At 50.0% G+C, this 19987-nt stretch overlaps 1 protein-coding gene across 1 annotated transcript in view; it reads left to right on the forward strand.

The window, feature by feature from the left end:
- Positions 1–586: 586 nt before the first annotated feature.
- The window catches only part of BRPF3 (bromodomain and PHD finger containing 3), a 47967-nt gene continuing 28566 nt past the window's right edge, over positions 587–19987 (forward strand). The window contains exons 1-4 of the mRNA XM_074935838.1: positions 587–685; positions 12640–14041; positions 16868–17024; positions 19209–19340. Coding sequence (XP_074791939.1) covers positions 12657–14041; positions 16868–17024; positions 19209–19340 — 1674 coding nt within the window. The 5' untranslated portion in view covers positions 587–685; positions 12640–12656. The remainder of the gene's footprint in view (positions 686–12639; positions 14042–16867; positions 17025–19208; positions 19341–19987) is intronic.

Raw genomic sequence — 19987 nt, forward strand, 5'->3', positions numbered from 1 at the left:
CCCCCCCAGCTTAACATATGGGGTGGAGGTCACCCCCCCCAGCCTGTCCCCCCCAGTACACTGGAGGCAGGGGGACAGCCCCCCAACTTAACATATGGGGTGGAGGTCACCCCCCCCCAGCGCACTGGAGGCAGGGGGACAGCCCCCCCACCGGGGGTGGGGGCGCTCCAGCCGGGCCGTCCCCGCTCCCCTCCCCCCCAGAGGCCGCTGCCCCCGGGCCTCCCGCTCTGTGGTGTCCGGGGAGGGGGGAGTGAGGGGGGGCGGTCCCTGCCTGTGGGGGGGAGCGAAGCTGCTGCAGCCCCCTCCCCCGCCCGCTCTCTCGCTGCCTCCTTCCCTCTCCGCTCGGCCGGGCTGCGCTGCCGCCGCCGCCGCCGCCTCCATCTTGTCCCCCCCCGCCGCCGCCGCCGCCGCCGCCTCCCTGCTTCCCCCCGCAGCAGCAGCCGCCGGAGCCGGAGCCGCGGCGGCGGAGCGAGCGGGGCCCCGGGGGGCGCGGCGCGGGGAGCAGCGGGGCCGGGCTCGGAGCCGCCGCGGCGGGGGCATGCGGGGGCGGCGCTGAGGCGACAGCCGCGGAGGCGGCGGAGCGGACCCGACCCAGCCGACATCTTGTCTCCCCCCCCCCGCGAGCCCGCGCCGGAGCCGCGGCGGCGGCGGAGGAGGGAGGAGCAGGCGGCGGCAGCGCGGCCAGGTAAAGCGGAGCCCGCGGGGCCGGCACCCCCCACCCCGGGGGGTCGCGGGAAGGTGACCCGGGGGGGCGGGCGGGGCGGCGGCCGTCCCCGGGCCGGGCGCGGCTGGGGCGGGGAGCGGGGAGCGCGGCCGCCGCTGCGGCGCCTTATAGCGGGGGCAGCTGAAAGGGCTGGCGGCCGGTGAGGCGGGGTTGGGGGGGGGGGAAAGCTGGGGCAAGAACCCCCCCCGCCATCTTGTCCCCCTGAACGGGGGTAGCCCCGCCCACCTTCTCCCACCCCATTGGCCGAGGCGGGACCGAGGCCCACCCTCTCCCCGTGCCCGGCCACAGACCCTGTGCTAGCATTGGTCTCCATGGTCGGATGGACGGCGACGGCAGCCAATGGCAGCGGAGATCTGGCTCCCCTCCCCGTGCGCTCCCGCCGCCTGTGTAAGCGGAGGAGGGATTTTCCCCGCTGAAGGTCTCGGGAATGCTGGAGAAGCTACAGGCCCCGCCCATCCCCTGCTGAGACCCGGCACAGCTCACTGCATGCACCACCCCCCTGACATGGGCTGACCCACCTCAGCCTTGGGGGGGGGAGAGAGCACCCTGCTGAGACCCGGCACAGCTCACTGCATGCACCACCCCCCTGCCGGGGGCTGACCCACCTCAGCCATGGGAGGGGGAGCGCCCTGCTGAGACCCAGCACAGCTCACTGCATGCACCACCCCCCTGCCGGGGGCTGACCCACTTCAGCCGTGGGGGGGAGCGCCCTGCTGAGACCCGGCACAGCTCACTGCATGCACCACCCCCCTGCCGGGGGCTGACCCACTTCAGCCGTGGGGGGGAGCGCCCTGCTGAGACCCGGCACAGCTCACTGCATGCACCACCCCCCTGCCATGGGCTGACCCACCTCAGCCTTGGGGGGGGAGAGAGCACCCTGCTGAGACCTGGCACAGCTCACTGCATGCACCACCCCCCTGCCGGGGGCTGACCCACCTCAGCCGTGGGGGGGGAGCACCCTGCTGAGACCCGGCACAGCTCACTGCATGCACCACCTCCCTGCCGGGGGCTGACCCACTTCAGCCGTGGGGGGTGAGCACCCTGCTGAGACCTGGCACAGCTCACTGCATGCACCACCCCCCTGCCGGGGGCTGACCCACTTCAGCCGTGGGGGGGGAGCACCCTGCTGAGACCTGGCACAGCTCACTGCATGCACCACCCCCCTGCCGGGGGCTGACCCACCTCAGCCATGGGAGGGGGAGCGCCCTGCTGAGACCCGGCACAGCTCACTGCATGCACCACCCCCCTGCCGGGGGCTGACCCACCTCAGCCTTGGGGGGGGGGGGGGGAGCACCCTGCTGAGACCCGGCACAGCTCACTGCATGCACCACCCCCCTGCCGTGGGCTGACCCACCTCAGCCGTGGGGGGGGGAGCACCCTGCTGAGACCCAGCACAGCTCACTGCATGCACCACCCCCCTGCCGTGGGCTGACCCACCTCAGCCGTGGGGGGGGAGCACCCTGCTGAGACCCGGCACAGCTCACTGCATGCACCACCCCCCTGCCATGGGCTGACCCACCTCAGCCTTGGGGGGGGAGAGAGCGCCCTGCTGAGACCCAGCACAGCTCACTGCATGCACCACCCCCTGCCGGGGGCTGACCCACCTCAGCCGTGGGGGGGGGGGGGAGCGCCCTGCTGAGACCCTGCACAGCTCACTGCATGCACCACCCCCTGCCGGGGGCTGACCCACCTCAGCCTTGGGGGGGAGCGTCCTGCTGAGACCCGGCACAGCTCACTGCATGCACCACCCCCTGCCGGGGGCTGACCCACCTCAGCCTTGGGGGAGGCCCCCTGCTGAGACCTGGCAGAGCTCACTGCATGCACTATCCCCTGGCCATGAGCTGACCCACCTCAGCCTTGTGGGAGGCCCCCTGCTGAGACCTGGCACAGTTCACTGCATGCATCATACTTCTGAAAGGAGCTCTCGCCTAAGTCCTTACACATCTTATTGCGTGCATCATCCCGAGACTGAATCCTGGGAGCTCATTGCATGCATCATCTGTTGCCTGACAAAGTTCACTGCTTGCATCATCCTCCCTGAGAAAGTCGTCTCTGCTGATACCTGGCATAGCTCATTGCATGCAACATTCCCGGCTTAGTGGGGCCATTACTGAGGCCTGAATCAGGTCACTGCCTACACTATCCCCACCATGAGAGAAGAGATTCTCCTGGTGGGGCCTGACATGATTCACTGCATGCACACTGTCCCTGGTTTGGGAACCTAGAGGACCCCCATGCTGAGGCCTGCCACTCTTCTCTACATGCACCAAACCCATCCTGAGACCAAGGCTTTCCTACAGAGACCTGATACTACCCATGGCATGCTCCATTCTCACAATGGGCAGAGATTACTCCTGCTAACACCTGGTGCAGCTCATTGCACGTGCTTTCCAGTGGTTTGGCCTAACATCCCGCTTGCACCATCTCCTGCTGAAAAGAGACAGAGTTCAATGTAATCACTATCCTCACCATGATATTGTACCATCTTCACAATTACCGGCATAGATCTTAATCCCCCTGACTTGAGGCCTGACTCAACTCTCTGCATGCACTCTCACTGGCGTGGTGGTTACCTGTGCTGGGCATTTGATGAGACTTGATAAAACTCACTGTGTGCACTGACACAAATGTAGGGCATGCAGCTGTATTGAACCTCTGCTGAGCCCAAACACAGTTCCTCGTATGTTTCAGTACAGGCATGAGGGCAGAAGAGTCCAAGCCATCTGCAAATATCTGTGTTCTGTCCCTGGGAAAGAGTGGGGCTTGGGGGACATGGGTCTGGTAGGCATGTAAAAACCCTGGGTTCATGGGCATTATGGAAGGAGTGTGATTAGGTGGGCAGGGGCATGACTGGTGTTCAGTCTGGCTGGCATGAGAAACGAATGCAGTCTGGTGGCAAGATGAAGCGTAAGTGAAGTGTGACTTGAAGACATTGAGGATTGTTTCTTTGTGGCATTTATTGGTTTATTTATAGGTGCCCGTTGAGTGCTCTGGAATATTAAATTAAAAATCACAACAGAGACCAACATAAACAAGGTACTTCCCATAACTGTATCTGTGTCAGCCCGTGTCTTTCTAAACTGCGTTAGAGAAGAGTGAAAAAAGCTTGGCTTTTCAGTGTGCCCAGAAGGTTAAGAAATCTGGGCCCTCGTGAACCACGGTTGGGACTGAGTTCTAAAACTGAGGACCTTTCACAGAGAATGCCCTGCCAGCTGCTTCTTTTTCTTTATATCAAAGGAACGGCTCTTCGAGCATCTCTGCAGGTCTCAGTTGCAATGGCATGTCATGGAGAGAGAGGCAGTTCCTCAGGTAACCAGGTCCCAAACCATTTAGGGCATTGTAGGCAAAACCAACACCTTGAATTCCACCTGGAAGCTTATTGGAAGTCAGTTCAGATCATGGGGCGCTGATTGGATGTGTTCCCATCGTGTAACTCCATTTAATAAATGGGCTGCAGGATTCTGCACCAGCTTCAGCTTCTGAATGGTCCTGGCACTCAGCTCCACGGAGAGCACATTACAGCAATCTTATCTTCATGGCATGGAAAACTGTGGCAAACTCCCTTTTGGAGAGAAAACATCGCACTTGTCTTGCCAGTGTAGATGGGGAAAAGTGCCCTCTTGGCCACATCTGCTACCTGGGCAGTCCAGAGCAGCCCAGGATATAACAACAGCTTCAAGTGGTTCACCTGTTTGCAAATGGCAATTGCACTCTGTGAATGAGGGGTACTAAAATAAGATCCCCCAATAAGATCCAGCTGCTTTCTCCAGCCCACCTACATTTTCTCACTGTTGTTTGGATTGGGTTGTATCCAGCTAACTCTCATTCAAGTCCCAAGTTCATCTAGGCACTTGGTAATTTGTTTTGCTGCTCTCTCTGGGTCATATTGATGAAGATGTAGGACTGGATGTCATCGGTGTACTGAAAAGAGTGCAGCCCATGTCACCTCCCTTACCCTCTTTGAGGAGTGTCTTATACACATTGAACAAAAGAGTTGATTCTGTTGACCCATGTGGCACCCTGCAAATGAGATCCATTGTGACATGGGACAGTTGCCCACAGCTATCTTTTGGGTTCTGTCAGAAAGATGGGAATGGAACTGCCCAGGAGTAGCTACATCCATCCCTGCTAACGTCCGCAAAAGAAACCAAAAAATTGTATGGTCAGCTGTATCAAAGGTACATCTAAAAGAATCATCATGGACACTTTTTCCACTACTAGGAGGAGATCAGCAGCTAGCGTAATCAATGCGGTTTCTACCCCATATCCAGGCCTATAGCAAGACTGGGTAGAATCTAAGGAATCAGACTGCCAGAGTTGCCTTGTCACCCCCGTCCTAATTAACCTCCCCTGACAATGGGAGATGGGACAATAGTGGATAGATAGTTAGCCAGATTGTTGACATCAGGAATTGATTTCTTGAGCATGGGCCTCAACACTGGGGAACATTGACAATCTTGATCAGCAATGGACCTAGTTTGTCTACTGGTGTTCATCTGCCAGGAATGACAAGAGTCCAGATTTCAGGTTGTGACATGAAGATGACCCAGCATCTCTGTAATCTCAGCAAGCAATGCCTGCCAAAACTCAGCAGAGAAGACAGTGTGTGTGTCCTCTCAAGATATAGTATAGCCCAGTGCAGACAAAATTGCTCATGTTTGGAACGTAACATGAAAACTTCACGAGAGAAACTTGACTTGGCAACTGAGGGGAGGCAGTAGGATTCACCAAGCTGTCACTTGGAACAGTTTTGCTGTGTGAGACGTTGCAGATGCTATGGTGGAAGTGAAGAAACCTTTCTTAGCACAGCCATGGCATACGATCTTAAAGCTGTTCGTGCCACAAGTGGTCAGGCTCTGCTTTAGGCTTCTGCTTCTAATGCTTTAGCAGTCTCCCCTTTTGCTTTGTCTGTCACAGTTCGCCAAGGTAATTTGTGAAGCCAAAGACAGCAGAGAGAGAGGGCCTTTTGGGGTCACTGTCTGTAGTGCAGGAAAAAAAAATTGTTATAAAGTCTTACTGAGCTATCAACAGAGTGGTCTGTTGGAAGAACAGCCTTCTCCCTCAAGACCTCCTAGAAACTCACTGGTTCCATCAGCCTCTAGGGCATTGGTTCTCAACCTGTTTACCATTGTGGGCCGTATGCAACTCTCTGTGTGTTATGTGGGCCACATCCACACTATATATATGCTACCTGTATGGCCCTGAGGATGTCACGTGGGCCACAGTTGTGTGCTGATTGGGCCGCAACTGACCCGCGGGTTGAGAACTGCTCTAGGGCAAACCATCAAAACACATCACCCTGGTGCGATGGGGGCACCCTGATCTCAGATCAAAGGAGCACACGGTTGTCCCATGAGAGGAAATATTCATCATTCTAACCTCTTCCCCCTGACGCAAACGTCAGATCTAGAGTGTTTCCACCCTTATGAATGGAGCTTGCAATTATGTGGGGCAGTTTCATGGTTGTCATGGCATGAAATTCTGGAATGATCCAGAAGAACCATCATCTACGGGGATACTGAAATCACAAAGCATTATCGGTGACTTAGTGCCACGGTGATGATCTTGAACCTGATCTTCCCACAGTGGGCCTCCACACCCACCCCATTGGATCCCCCTCCCAGAACTCGCACACGGTGCACACACACATACCTCGCTGTGGTAGGGGAGACAGCCAGCATTTGAGATCAGATGCAAAAAGCACAATAATACCTCCTCCTGGATACCTTTTTGTTTCATGCTGAACCAGACAACTGGAGTCAAATGTGCCAACAATGATCCTGCAGCATCATTCATATTTTGCATGTAAAGTCAGGGGCCTAAGCCATTATTAAATCATGGGTGGTACTAACTTCTTTAGCCACCTACCCTGTATCTGATAGTGTGGCTCCTGCTCTGTTGCTTCTGTTCACCAATGCCTTGTTCTCCTGAGCATGATTATTTGGTGAAACCAAAGGAACCAGAATGTAACATCTTGGCCTTCATTTACACCTTTGCCTCAGTCAGTGCCTGGTGTTTTCTTTTTGCCTTATCTCCCCCTGCTCACCACCACAAGAATTGAGGGATCTAAGCTCTTGGAGTCCATGCCTGCCTGGAGTCCCCCATATCCTCATCTGATGGCAACATCTGATGGCAACGTTCAACCTTCTTGGCCAGCCTGAGACATTTATCAGAGGGGCCTGGTGTCCAGATTAGAACCTCTCCAAGGCAGGACCCAAATCTGTCATAAAACACAACTCCCAGGGCACCCTGCTGTTTTCGGTGGTACTCTCACCCTCACTCCCTGAGGGACTCTCGCTCCATGGCACCCGTTCTTAAGCCAACTTAATTATCTCCACATCAACCAATCCAATCATACAGACAGAACACACACAATACTGTGTCATACATTTTAACCCCCTCGCCCCCAGTCACCCCACCCGTACAAGTCTCAGTGGCTTCCTTCCAGTCCTGTGGGATGGAGGAGGTGGGGCTGAGCTATACCCTCCTTTGGCAGCTCTGCTGGATGATGGAGGGGAAGAACCAGGCTGCAGGTGGAGAAAGGTGAGCAAGTGGCTGACGTGTAGTCTGATAGCAAGTATGTTGCTAGAGAAGAAATCTGCCTTGGTGATAATGGGGGAGATTCTGGAAAGCCTAGAGGCAAAATGGAAGGGTTGTGGCCTTGTTACTCTGGAAATGGAGTGGAGGAAGGTGAGACCTGCAGCCAGCTAAGCAAGGATTGAAGCTTGGTAGCACTGGAAGTGGATTAGCAAAGAGATACTGAGCTGCTGGTGCTGGGGAAGGAGGACTTTGTTGTCAGCACAGCAGAATGGCTCCAAAAGGACACTAGCAGAATGTGAAGTGGTGTCACTGGGATGGGATTTAGGAAGAAGTGTGGCATAATGGCAGGGGAGGAGAAATATTTTATGGCATCAAGGAAGCAGAAGGGAAGGACTGGGTGTTACAGGAATGGAGTGGAATGGAATAGAAAGGGTGTACAATGAGCATGGAGGGTTGGTGAAGTAGGGTGTGGTGGCACTGGAAAATAGTGTTGAAATTCTGGAAGGGGTAAATCCAGTATTGCATGGATGTAAATCAGTATAGCACTTGGCCCCTCTGTCAGAGGTTCTGTTTGTGTAATTGAATTGATGCAGGCCACATTTACATTTGAGAATCAGACTGACCCTGAATGAACTGGTGGGACAGAAACGGGTTAAGCACAAATGGTTCAGTGTATGCATAACAGCCATGCTATTTGGTTCAGTTGTAGTGCTTTCTAGGTATCTAGCCCACAGTTCCCAGAAGCAGTGCAATATGGGAGATTTTTGAAAAGCCACCATGGGACAGTACGAGGAGGACTGTTTGAACCTTTATGCTATTACCTTTGTTCATGTTGGGACTAAAACAGCACAGACCACTACAGTACCTAGCCCTGTTGAAAGCAAGTATTTTGGCACCCTTTGGAGCAATTTTTTGTGACCATGAGGTGTTTTACAGGGTGCTAGGAGGACTAAAGAATTAGAATGGCAAATTTCTCTAATGTAGACAAAGCTGCAGCGTTTGGCCAGCTCTATTTCAGATTCTTTCATTGTTCTGGAGTCAGGTTTCAGAGATGGTTATGCTGACATCATGACTACTTTTTGGGTTCAGCTGCCCTCTCTGACCCAGCCAATCAGCTCTCATTGGCGGTACTTTCAGTAACTTTTTAGATGTTTCTGCACAGTATTAAGTGATTGTATGTTTTATAACCTTGTTTTTTAATGACAGGTTTCAGAGTAGCAGCCATGTTAGTCTGTATTCGCAAAAAGAAAAGGAGGACTTGTGGCACCTTAGAGACTAACCAATTTATTTGAGCATAAGCTTTTGTGAGCTACAGCTCACTTCATCGGATGCATGCAGTGGTAATAGCTCACCTTAAGTGATCACTCTCGTTACAGTGTGTATGGTAACACTCATTGTTTCATGTTCTCTATGTATATAAATCTCCCCACTGTATTTTCCACTGAATGCATCTGATGAAGTGAGCTGTAGCTCACGAAAGCTTATGCTCAAATAAATGGGTTAGTCTCTAAGGTGCCACAGTACTCCTTTTCTTCTTGTTTTTTAAGACAGCCAATTCTGATGAGAGAAACCCCACTTTCCTCAATAGGCCTAAGTAGGAGGCAAACGCTGTGATTGGCTTGGGTGCATGCGTGTATTCGCAACAGAGTCTTGAGGAGGCTGCATGCTCAGTTAGTGGCACGAGTAGTGGAATTTAATTCTGTTTACCAAACTTGGTGCCTGTTTAAATTCTTTAGGCTCCCGTTTCACTTGTGCTTCTGAAATCCTTGTTTTCCATGTTTCAGCCCCTCCCTTGTGTGTTCTCCAGTTCACTCTTTATAAGCCTGGCTGATTTTCAGTGGGAAGGAGGGCAGGAACAATTAAAGGAATGTGCAGTGGGTATTCTGTTCCCATTGATTTACAGGTGACAATTTGGGAAGGAGGTTGACTAAGGATAACTTGTCTCTGCTGCCTGGACATCCCTTTCTTCTCGGTTGAGTTCATTTCTTCCTTAACTCCATTCCCCAACTGGGGATCTTTTGCATAATTTCTTTACTTCCCCATCAGAAAGTCATTTTTCTGCAGGGAAGCAAAGAAATCTGCGGGAGACATAAATTCTGTGCATGCACATGGCACATAATTCCCCCTGGAGTAAAATTGAGACAACCAGAAGCTCAGTCAGGACAAATTAAATTGGATTCTTTACTGCCTGCTGATCAGGTGGCTGATTAGTGTTTTAAGGGCCATGGTTGCATTTTATGATACTCCATTAGTCCTGGCTGCAACCTTGACTCCCCATGGCATATTAATACTCCAAGGCTAGAAGCATCATTCCTAGAACTTGTTTACCCCTCACCAATAGAACTAACTGATTATTGTTGTAGGGCCTGACCCCTGCAAGCCCTTACCCATTCTTGCCTCTTGTGAATATGCGTTTGCAGGGTCAGGGCCTTAATAGACCAAAAATCATACAATGAGCTAAACACAAATTACATTTTATAATGTTTTTTCATGGCTGCAAATTCTGTAAGCAGGGCTGAAATTGTATATTTAAATAAAATATTGGTGAGGCAGCAGTTCAGACCCTTTGTGCACCTTCAGTGCAGCAAGAGATAAGCCAGGAGCCCACTTATCTTTTCAGGAGGCTTTCATGTTCTGTTTTTCTTTTTCTTCTCTCCCTGTCTTTCTGGGTCTGTTTTTTCATGTGATTTGGCCGTTTTCTTCCCACAGCTCATTTTCCTGTTGCTGGCGCGGCCACTGTTCTCAAGTGATTTATCTGGCTCCCTATTAACATTCCCATCTTGCCTCTTTCCCACCTCTGTCCTCCATAGCATTTCTGTTACTACATTTTCTTTCCTCTCTCTCCAGCCGCCTCAATTCCCACTGAATCTTCTGGCTCCAGCATACAGTCCTGTCTCACCCTGTTAAATCGTTGCCCTAAACATGTTGTGCTTGCTGTTTGAAAAGTGTTTGAGAGAAAAAAAAATCTCCTTTCCCGTGTTGCTCTCTCGTCCCCTGTTCCATGTTGACCAGTCAGCACTTGAGCCTGGAAACGAAACCTAGCCTCTCTGTCACCCACTGTGTTTCCTTGAGAACCCCACCAAATCGCAGAAGGAATGGATGCTTCGTCCTTACATCTGGCCTGCTACATTGCTAAATTCTTCCTCTGGCTTTGCTCGGCCAGTTGTGCCCCGTTCTGCGTGTTCATATTGGGTTCCGGCCCATTCTGCATGTTGGGAGGCAGCCACAGGGCTAGTTACATACACGCTCCGTGGAGTGCTCCAGAGGGAACAGCTGCCATTGTGGAGAGAGAGGCTGGATACCAGTTTTCATTGCAGTCTCAGCTCAGTTGTGTTGGTCAGTCAGTGCACCCAGGATTTTTAAATTAAAGCTAATCTATATCTCTAATCTATATATAATATTTATATTGCACCAGCCATGATGATATGTAAGTGCTGGCATAGCAGCTTGTCCTTGACAGCTGACCATGCAGCCTATGTATACAAAACTTAAAAAATAACTACTAAAAATTAAGTCTTTTCCTGGCTGTAGTGAATAAGTGACCTCTATGTTGCTCTCTCCCCAGCACATGCACTGAACTCCTCTGTCTGTCCACTTTTCCCCTGACCCTTTTCCCCATTTGGGCTAATGTTTCCACCAGCTCCAGGAAGTCTGTTTATTACAGATCCAGATTGATTTGCGAATTGTGAACTGCATTTACCGTTAAAAACTAGTGATATTCAGTATAAAGGGATCACTGAAGGAGTGGTTATGCACATGGGGTGTAGGATTGAGGTCCCTGGTTCTCGGTAATTCCTTTCATTGTTTTCAAGACACAAGCTATAATGAATGAACAGGCCACAGTCATCAGCTTCTATATTGTCTTTTAGCAGTAGATGTTACGTTCTTTGGCTGAGAGCTGTGTCTGGGATTATATACCCATTATTTATTAATTTATTTTATTTCTTTGACTGTTTAAAAGAATCACCTGTTCTGACATGCTGCACCCTTGTATGCTTATTTGCAATTTTAAGAAGTGAGGATAAATTGGATTCCCAGACCTCAGGAAGAATTGTGTTTACTGAAGGCCAGGTTGCCAATCTATTTCAGTGCCAGTCCCTTTCGGTAGATACCCTGGAAGTGCTCCAGAGCCATGAGACAACTTCAAACAGCACTTGGCCAGATTAATCTCTTCCAAACCTTTCCATATCCCATTGCACAACCATTGTCTTGCAGCACTTCCTAATGCAGCCCTCTGAGCCTGTGTCAGAATTTGCAAAATGAATATTTTTGTGGACTACTTTACAGAAGGGTTGAAAATAGGACCCAGATTGAAATGCTGGTTGCAACCTGAGCCAAGGAACTGTGACTGGCTCCACTTAAAAAAGACTGGTTCCTTTATGTAGCCTTATAGCTGGAACTCACATAATGTATTCTGTGAGCAGTGGGATATTACTTGCAGATATAGGCATATAACCCTCTTCTGTAGAATTCTCACCTGTTTTTTCACCAGACTTTGGAAGTACTGCTGCAGCTGTTGAGTAAAAACGGTACCATGGTCTACAGGGCAGGAATAGTGCCTGCTTTTAAGTTTGGAAAATATCTAGTACATTGTGTGTGCTACGGGAAGTAAATAATAATAATAACAGGCACAAGAACATAGAGAAAAATTCCATGTGCAGCATGAACTTATTAATATATGGACAATGCCATCAGATATAAAAAGTGTTATTCGATTTGGTGGGAGTTCCAACTGCGAGCTGAGCAAAGCACTCTCTCTATAACATTGAGCTCAATACCAAATACCATCAAACTCAGTTCAGCTTTTCTCAGCTGGTTGTGCAGTGGTATGCCAGTCCTCTGAAAAGATAACAGAGCAGGGGCCTGGAGGGGATTTGCATTGCAATGCAATGCTACAACATAATGGGAGAAATAGTAGACCCTATCCACTGGTGGAGGTGTGCCCCCTTGGGTCTAAAGAAGGAGGAAATGCTTTCGGTGCTTTAGTGAATCTGAAATTAGTTGAGCCTCTAGTGCAGTGGTCTCCAAACCTTTTGGCTCGCGCACCCTCAGGGTGAAGACCGGCCGCAGACTTGCTGCCGACGGAAGAACGGAAGACTTACCACAGGCGGGACCCCAGAGGGGAACACCAGCCGTGGACGTGCAGAGCTGCTGCCGAAGAAAAAAAACAGCGGAGTGCTGTCTGGTGGTGCTCCTGGTGCCGCACACTCCCTGGGATCATCTCGTGCACCCCCTGGGATGCGTGCACCCCAGTTTGGAGACCACTGCTCTAGTGGACATGTTTCACTCCTATCATGCTGAGTAATTTTTTGAATCTGTGCTGCTCACGTTTTCCTGTGCTCCTGGCTTAAATTGTGCTCTGTGTTGTGTTACAGGGTTTCCAGGTGCAGCTATGAGGAAACCTCGGAGGAGGTCCCGGCAGAACCCCGAGGGGAGACGTTCTCCCTCGCCCTACAGCCTGAAATGCTCGCCCACCCGGGAGACTCTGACGTATGCCCAGGCCCAGCGGATAGTGGAGGTTGATATTGATGGACGTCTCCATCGCATCAGCATCTACGACCCCCTAAAGATCATCACGGAGGATGAGCTGACTGCCCAGGATATCACAGAGTGCAACAGCAACAAGGAAAACAGTGAACAGCCCCTGTTCCCTTCCAAGTCCAAGAAAACTCCCTCGAAAGGCAAAAAGAAAGAGTCATGCTCCAAACATGCACCAGGGACATCTTTCCATTTACCCCAGCCCAGCTTCCGGGTGATGGACTCCTTCAGCCAGCCAGACGCCCCTCCTCTGCCTGCAGCATACTACCGGTACATGGAGAAGCCTCCTGAGGACCTCGATGCAGAGGTGGAGTATGACATGGACGAGGAGGATCTGGCTTGGCTGGACATGGTTAATGAGAAGCGGAAGGACGATGGCTATGGGACAGTTTCTGCTGACGCTTTTGAGCTGCTGGTGGATCGGCTGGAGAAGGAGTCGTACTTGGAGAGCCGCAACAACGGAGCCCAGCAGTCCCTGATTGATGAGGACGCAGTCTGCTGCGTCTGCATGGATGATGAGTGTCACAACAGCAACGTCATCCTGTTCTGTGACATCTGTAACTTGGCCGTGCACCAGGAGTGCTACGGTGTACCCTACATCCCCGAGGGCCAGTGGCTTTGCCGCTGCTGCCTGCAGTCCCCTTCTCGCCCGGTTGATTGTGTTCTGTGCCCAAACAAAGGCGGAGCCTTCAAGCAGACCAGTGATGGCCGCTGGGCCCATGTTGTTTGTGCCATCTGGATCCCCGAGGTCTGCTTTGCAAACACTGTGTTCCTGGAGCCCATCGAAGGGATAAACAACATCCCACCAGCTCGCTGGAAGCTGACTTGCTACATCTGCAAGCAGAAGGGCATGGGAGCTGCTATCCAGTGCCATAAGGTGAACTGCTACACTGCCTTCCACGTCACCTGTGCCCAACGGGCTGGTCTCTTCATGAAGATAGAACCCATGAGGGAGACCAGCATCAACGGCACAACTTTCACGGTGCGCAAGACGGCTTATTGTGGGGCACATTCCCCACCCGGTACAACGAAAAAAGGGTCTACGACTGCTACCAGTGAAGGGGAGGAGGACATTGCGAAGGAAGAAGGGGAGGAGGAAGACAGCGTCAGCATCCCCAAGGGATCCCTGAAGAAGAGCAAAGTGAAGTTGAAGCAGAAGATCAAAAAGGAAGCCTGTGACCTGGCAGATGGACGTTCATCTATGCCACTGGTGACAGTCACACAGATCCCCTCTTACAGGTGAGTGTTGGTACCGATGCTCTCTGGTGGATACCTGGGATTGGTCAGGTCTTTTGTATTAAGGACTGGGTTCGTCCAGCATCTGTCTTCCCTTTAATCTTTAAACTGCACCCCCTGAAGACACTTGTCCGTACTTCAGCTAGCAACAACCATGTTCAAAACACCTTCTGCAGAAGCAGGCACAAGTACCATTTTTGCACACGGTTGTTGTCGGCACAGTTGAAGCGTCAGAGAGAGACAAGGCGGGTGCGGTAACATCTTTCATTGGACGAGCTTCTGTTGTTATTTTTTCAGCAGTTATGCCCAAACTGTAGCTCATTCCCAGGGGATCTTTAACAAACACCAAGCCTGGCAATTAAGAAAAAAAAATCATTATGGGTTGAACAAAATGTTTTCGTTTGATTTTTGGGCCTTTTAGCCATTTAAAAAAAAATAAAAGCAAAGGGGGCTGGATTCCCAAGGGGACTTTGGGACTGCTGGCAAATCCTTCTTCCTGGTGTGGAGCATGGACTTGAACCCAGGTCTTCCCCTCCCAGTTTTGTACCCTGACCACTGGGCTGTTGGCTATTCTAGGGTGGGTCTCTCAATCTCTCCTATTAATTAAATATTCACTGGGCCAGGGAGTGAAAGAGTGACTTGGTAGCTACATGGTTAGGGCTTCCTCCTGGTGGCGGGGAGGGGATACCTGAATTTCAGTCCCTGCTCCATTGAATATTTAATTATTTGAACAAAGTAGAACAGTTTCAACAGGAGAGACTGAGAGAGACCTACCCTCAGATGCCTCAGAGTCCAGTGATGAGGGCACTCGAGAGGGGGGACATCCAGGTTCCCGTCCCTGTGCCCCATCAGGCAGAGAAGGGATTTGAACCAGGGTCATCCTGGGTGAATGCCGTAACCACTGGGTTATAGGTATAAGGGGAAGCAGCATCTCCACCTTGGGCTTTATGAAAGCCAGTGGCGCCTCAGTCAGGAATCTAGTGTAAAACATTGAAATGGTCCGTTTCAGCAATCTCAACACCAAGCATTTTGACATTTCCAAATTATTTTTCCTTTTTTTTCTTCCTGACTGAAATAATTTGCCAAAACCGATACAAATTCGGAAAATATTTTGATCGACCTGAATCTGTATTTATTTGCAAGAAAAAATTTAGTCCGAAAAATGTCACCCAGCTCTAATTATACCAAATTATAACACGCAACGTGTAAACATAAACCATGTTGGACTATGACCAGGCTTTAAAATAGTTTCAGACTTGGTTGCAAGCCATTGGGTGAAGAGGGCCTCAGTGGAAAGCAGCTTCCTATTGATCTAAAGCCACTGTGTTTTGACTCCTCACTTCATGGCTCCTAAGCATCCTGCTTAGTGAGCCGAATGCAACATTGTCATTGCAGCTGCGAATTTGGCCTAGTGTATTTCGGCTAGGACGCCCTCACGGAGCAGGGGATGGTGCTCTATTTACTTTTAGCATCTTGGAAAGTGCAGCCAGATGCCCCATATATTTAAATAGAGGTTCTGTTGGACCCTGCTCATATACCATGTATTGTTTATTATTTGTATTATCATAGCAGCTTGGAGCCCTTGTCATGGGCCAGGACCCCATTATGCTGGGTGCTGTACAAACACAGGAATGGCCTAAAAATTGTTAAATGGTTAAAAATATCATCCTGGGACTCCATTTGAGTTTGTTCCCTAGTGTGCCTCGCTTAATAATGCGAAACTTAAATGCCTCTAGGGGCTTCTCTACACTACCAAGTTTTGTTGACAAAACTTATGTCGACACCCAGAAGTCGACAAAACAAAAATCACCCAAGGGAGTTCACACTTGCTCCCTCTGTCGACAGATCCTGTCCACATCGGGGACGCCATCATCGACAGGGTGAGCAAGGCATCGTGGGTATGTATCCCACTGTGCAGTGTTGTGGGAAGGAAGAGCTGATCACTGCAGATCTTGGGATTCTCTCCGAGTTCTCCCTCAGCTGCCGAGAGCAGCATCATGAGTAGCTCTGGGAGCTCTCCATGTCGAGGAATGGCAAAGCAGCATAGCAGTCTGTCCCCTTCCCCCTGCAGCAGCAGTCTGCCTGCAGCTGTGTGCCTAGTGCCGGGCAGACCAGGTGCATGCCAATGATTTGCTCTTTGTTTGTTCCCCAAACGGAGCAGCACACAGATATTTCCTGGAGCTTTGAAAGGGGAGGGGTGCATGCCTGCAGGGCAGCAGAGATCAAAACACTGAGCAGAGCAATCAGGGCAGGCATTGTGGTATACTGCCAGTTCTGTCGACAAAACAATCAGCAGTGTCTTCACTGGCTCTTTGTCGACAATAAAGGGAGGGGAAAAGACAAAAGTCTCTCCTAGGAGTGGAAGTTTTTTGTCGCCAAAACGGGGCGTTTTTCTCAACAAAAGTCCCATTGTAGTGTGTACACTCTTGCTGTTTTGTCGCCAAAAGGCAGTTTTTGGCAACAAAATTTGCCAGTGTAGACAAGCCCTAGTAAAGTTAACTGCTCCCTTGGAGCTGAATTGGTGATTGGATACTTCTCACCCTGCTATGACTATTGTTTGGTAAGAGCCTCCGGCGGAGCTGCTGTTAAAATAACAATACATTCCTGAAGGCAGAGATGGCTATCTTCACACCTGAAAGACCCCAGAGCGGCACAGACTGGCGTGAATTATGTGTACAGTTCTTACGCATATTGACACAACATTGCAAAACTGTGCACCACTGTTACTGCAGCAGCAGATCTTAACATGTGCCATCGTGGTCCACAGAATTTGATGATTGTTTTGATGTGCGGGGTAGTCTGCTTGCTGATCTGGTTTGTTTCCTGTAGGTTGAATAAAATCTGCAGTGGACTCTCTCTCCAGAGGAAGAACCAGTTTATGCAGCGGCTACACAACTACTGGCTGCTGAAGCGCCAGGCGAGGAATGGTGTCCCTCTGATCCGGCGCCTCCACTCTCACTTGCAGTCCCAAAGAAATGCAGAGCAGGTACCACCCCTCATTCCAGTACCACATGCTCTTGCAGCCTGGGTGAGAAAAGGAATATGAATTCATCTTTTCAAGGCTCTTTAAAAATACCCAGTTTACAGTATAGCCATGGCACAGGTCTTGTGGTCTGGGACTAAAGGGAGCTGGGTTCAATACCCGGCTCTACCACAAACTTCCTGTGTGACCTTGGGCAAATCACTTAATCTTTCCATGCCTCAGCCTCCCATCTGTAAAATGAGGATTAAAAACATTTCGCTGACTCACAGGGAGTGTTGTGAGGATAAATTTGTGATTGTTAGATGCATACAGCCGGATTTGCAAAAGAGATCAAGGCCACATTTCCAAGTGCCCGGCCCTGCCCAAATCAGGGCCAGCTTTTCCAAAGTGCTCAACAACCAGCAGCTCCCGTTGCAGCATTGCAGACTTTCAAAAGAGCTATGGGGAAATAAGTTTGGGGTAAACTGGAAAGGGGAGCAGGATGGAGAGACTGGAAGGAAGTAATTCAACTTTGAGCACGGGCAGAGATGCAGTCAGGTGATGAGTTCTGGGTATTGAATTGGGGATTTGGAATGGGTAATAGCAGTAGAACTAGAGAAACACCCTGTTCTTTAAGGGAATTACAATGGAGAAGGAGTGCTCTTTCTTAAACTATGCTGTTTTCCGTGGGTACACTCAAGGAGTCAGGCCAGGTTAGTACTTGAATGGGAGATCCATTGTGCTGCAGCAAATGGTGTTGGTGATTCAGTGGGTGGCACTCTTCCTCGTGAGTCAGAATGGAATCAGTGCCCTGGGATTGTGCTAGTGTGTGATGTGCTGCTGGTGGGACCATCTTTCAGATGAATCATAAAACCAAGCACTGTCTTATTGTGGCTGTTAAAGATCCCATTCACAAGACAAGAGGTGTTAGCTCCGGAATCCTGGCCAAATCCCAATTTGGGTAATTCCTCCTGCGGCTTCAATTTCAAATCCTCCAATGCACATTTATGGCCCTATTTAAATAATAATCTGATATAATCTTTTTTGCTTCCTCTTCTGAACTGATGTGCAGTGTTAAACAGTGGCTGCGTTCCAGATCAGTGGTAGCTGGTGAGGTAGTGAAGTCAAATGATTCCTGTATGCTGTAAAACTTCTTTGTGGAGCACCGTGTATATTGTGCACATATATTTTTACCATATTTAGTGGAAATCACAGATTTGATTTGTGTGGTGACTTCTGACTGACTAGTGCAAAATTTAATTTACACTAATGAATCTAGGGTAGGGGAATGCAAAATTTACTTAATATGTTGATTCAGCAGTTTTCAGTAAGTAGTCGTTGTAAATAAATGCTTCTGGGTGAAAGATGTAAATCATCCGTACTTCCTTTGTGTTTGTCTTTTATTGGTTGTCTCAGGTGAGCATTGTAAGGAGAGTGGTCACTTTAGATAAGCTATTACCAGCAGGAGAGTGGGTTTGTGGGGGGGGGAGGGGGAGTGTGTGTGAGAAAACCTGGATTTGTGCTGGAAATGGCCCAACTTGATTATCATACACATTGTAAGGAGAGTGATCACTTTAGATAAGCTATTACCAGCAGGAGAGTGGGGTGGGAGGAGGTATTTTTTCATGCTTTGTGTGTATAAAAAGATCTTCTACACTTTCCACAGTATGCATCTGATGAAGTGAGCTGTAGCTCACGAAAGCTTATGCTCAAATAAATTGGTTAGTCTCTAAGGTGCCACAAGTACTCCTTTTCTTTTTGCGAATACAGACTAACACGGCGGCTACTCTGAAACCTGTCATTTATACATCAGTATATCCTTGTCGTTACTTGAAAAGGACCTTAAGAGAGTATGTACGGCACCTAGCACAATGGGTCATCAAGTTTAGTTGTAGTGTAAATAATAATGACTTTTATATGAAAGGAGTGAGAGTACGAGTGAACATGGACTAGATCATATTTCTGGAATGTGGTTATAACCTGGTTTAGACCTGTCCACACAGACAAGACCAAATGCCTGTTTTACCATGATCAGGCTGCTCTTTAAGTATAGTGCTTAAACGCAGTCGATTTTGTAGTGTGGATGGGGTCTAGTAGAAATGGAAGTAGACAGGAGGAAGAGTATGGGAGCCGAGACACTTGGGAAAAGTAGACAACACAAGAAGTCTGTATGTGCATTTCATCTCATCCCACTGTTACCCCTTACAGAAGGAGCAGGATGAGAAGACCAGTGCAGTGAAGGAGGAACTGAAGTACTGGCAGAAACTGCGGCATGATTTGGAGAGAGCACGGTTGCTCATTGAGCTGATCCGTAAGAGGGAGAAACTCAAACGGGAACAGGTAGGTAGATCCTGGGCCTTTCCTGCAGCCTCATGCGCCGCTCCACTTGCAGCTGGAGGAGGAATGGAAACACAGCGGCTTTTCTTAAATCTTTTTCTCTTTGCACAGGTACTGACCTTGAGAGGTGCTGAGCGCCCACAACTCCCATTGAGGTCTGAGGGAGATACAGGTGTTCAATACCTCTGCAAATCAGACCCTTGCTGACTTGCAGTGCTAGGGAGAGGCTGACTGACAGCACTGGGCAGAGTCAGGCACTGTGCTGTTAAGTGCTGGGCAAGCTTCTTTATGTAACTACCTATGCATTTGAATCATGGCGTGCAACACCCCTGCTATTTCTGTCCTGAGCATGGACCATATGCTTGTGCAACAGAAACTAGATCTTCTTTAATGTGTATTCCAGTATTTTGGTAACCGTCACACCAAGAATGATCCTAAATCCTCCTCCTCTCCATTTGGTAAGGGAAAGATTCCTAAGTCTTACCTTGAGGTGGGTTTTTTTTTGTGAGAGAGACAGTTTTAAACTTAGACCACTTACTAAACTGGAAAGTTTTCTTTTGCCCTTGCAGTTTTTCAAGCTTATACCAGCCTGCGTGGTCAGATTTCTTTCACACTCTCCATCCTGGTCTCTATATTATTTACTTTGCTTA

The sequence above is a fragment of the Natator depressus genome, chromosome 21 (assembly GCF_965152275.1).
Source record: "Natator depressus isolate rNatDep1 chromosome 21, rNatDep2.hap1, whole genome shotgun sequence".
NCBI classification, from domain to species: domain Eukaryota; kingdom Metazoa; phylum Chordata; order Testudines; family Cheloniidae; genus Natator; species Natator depressus.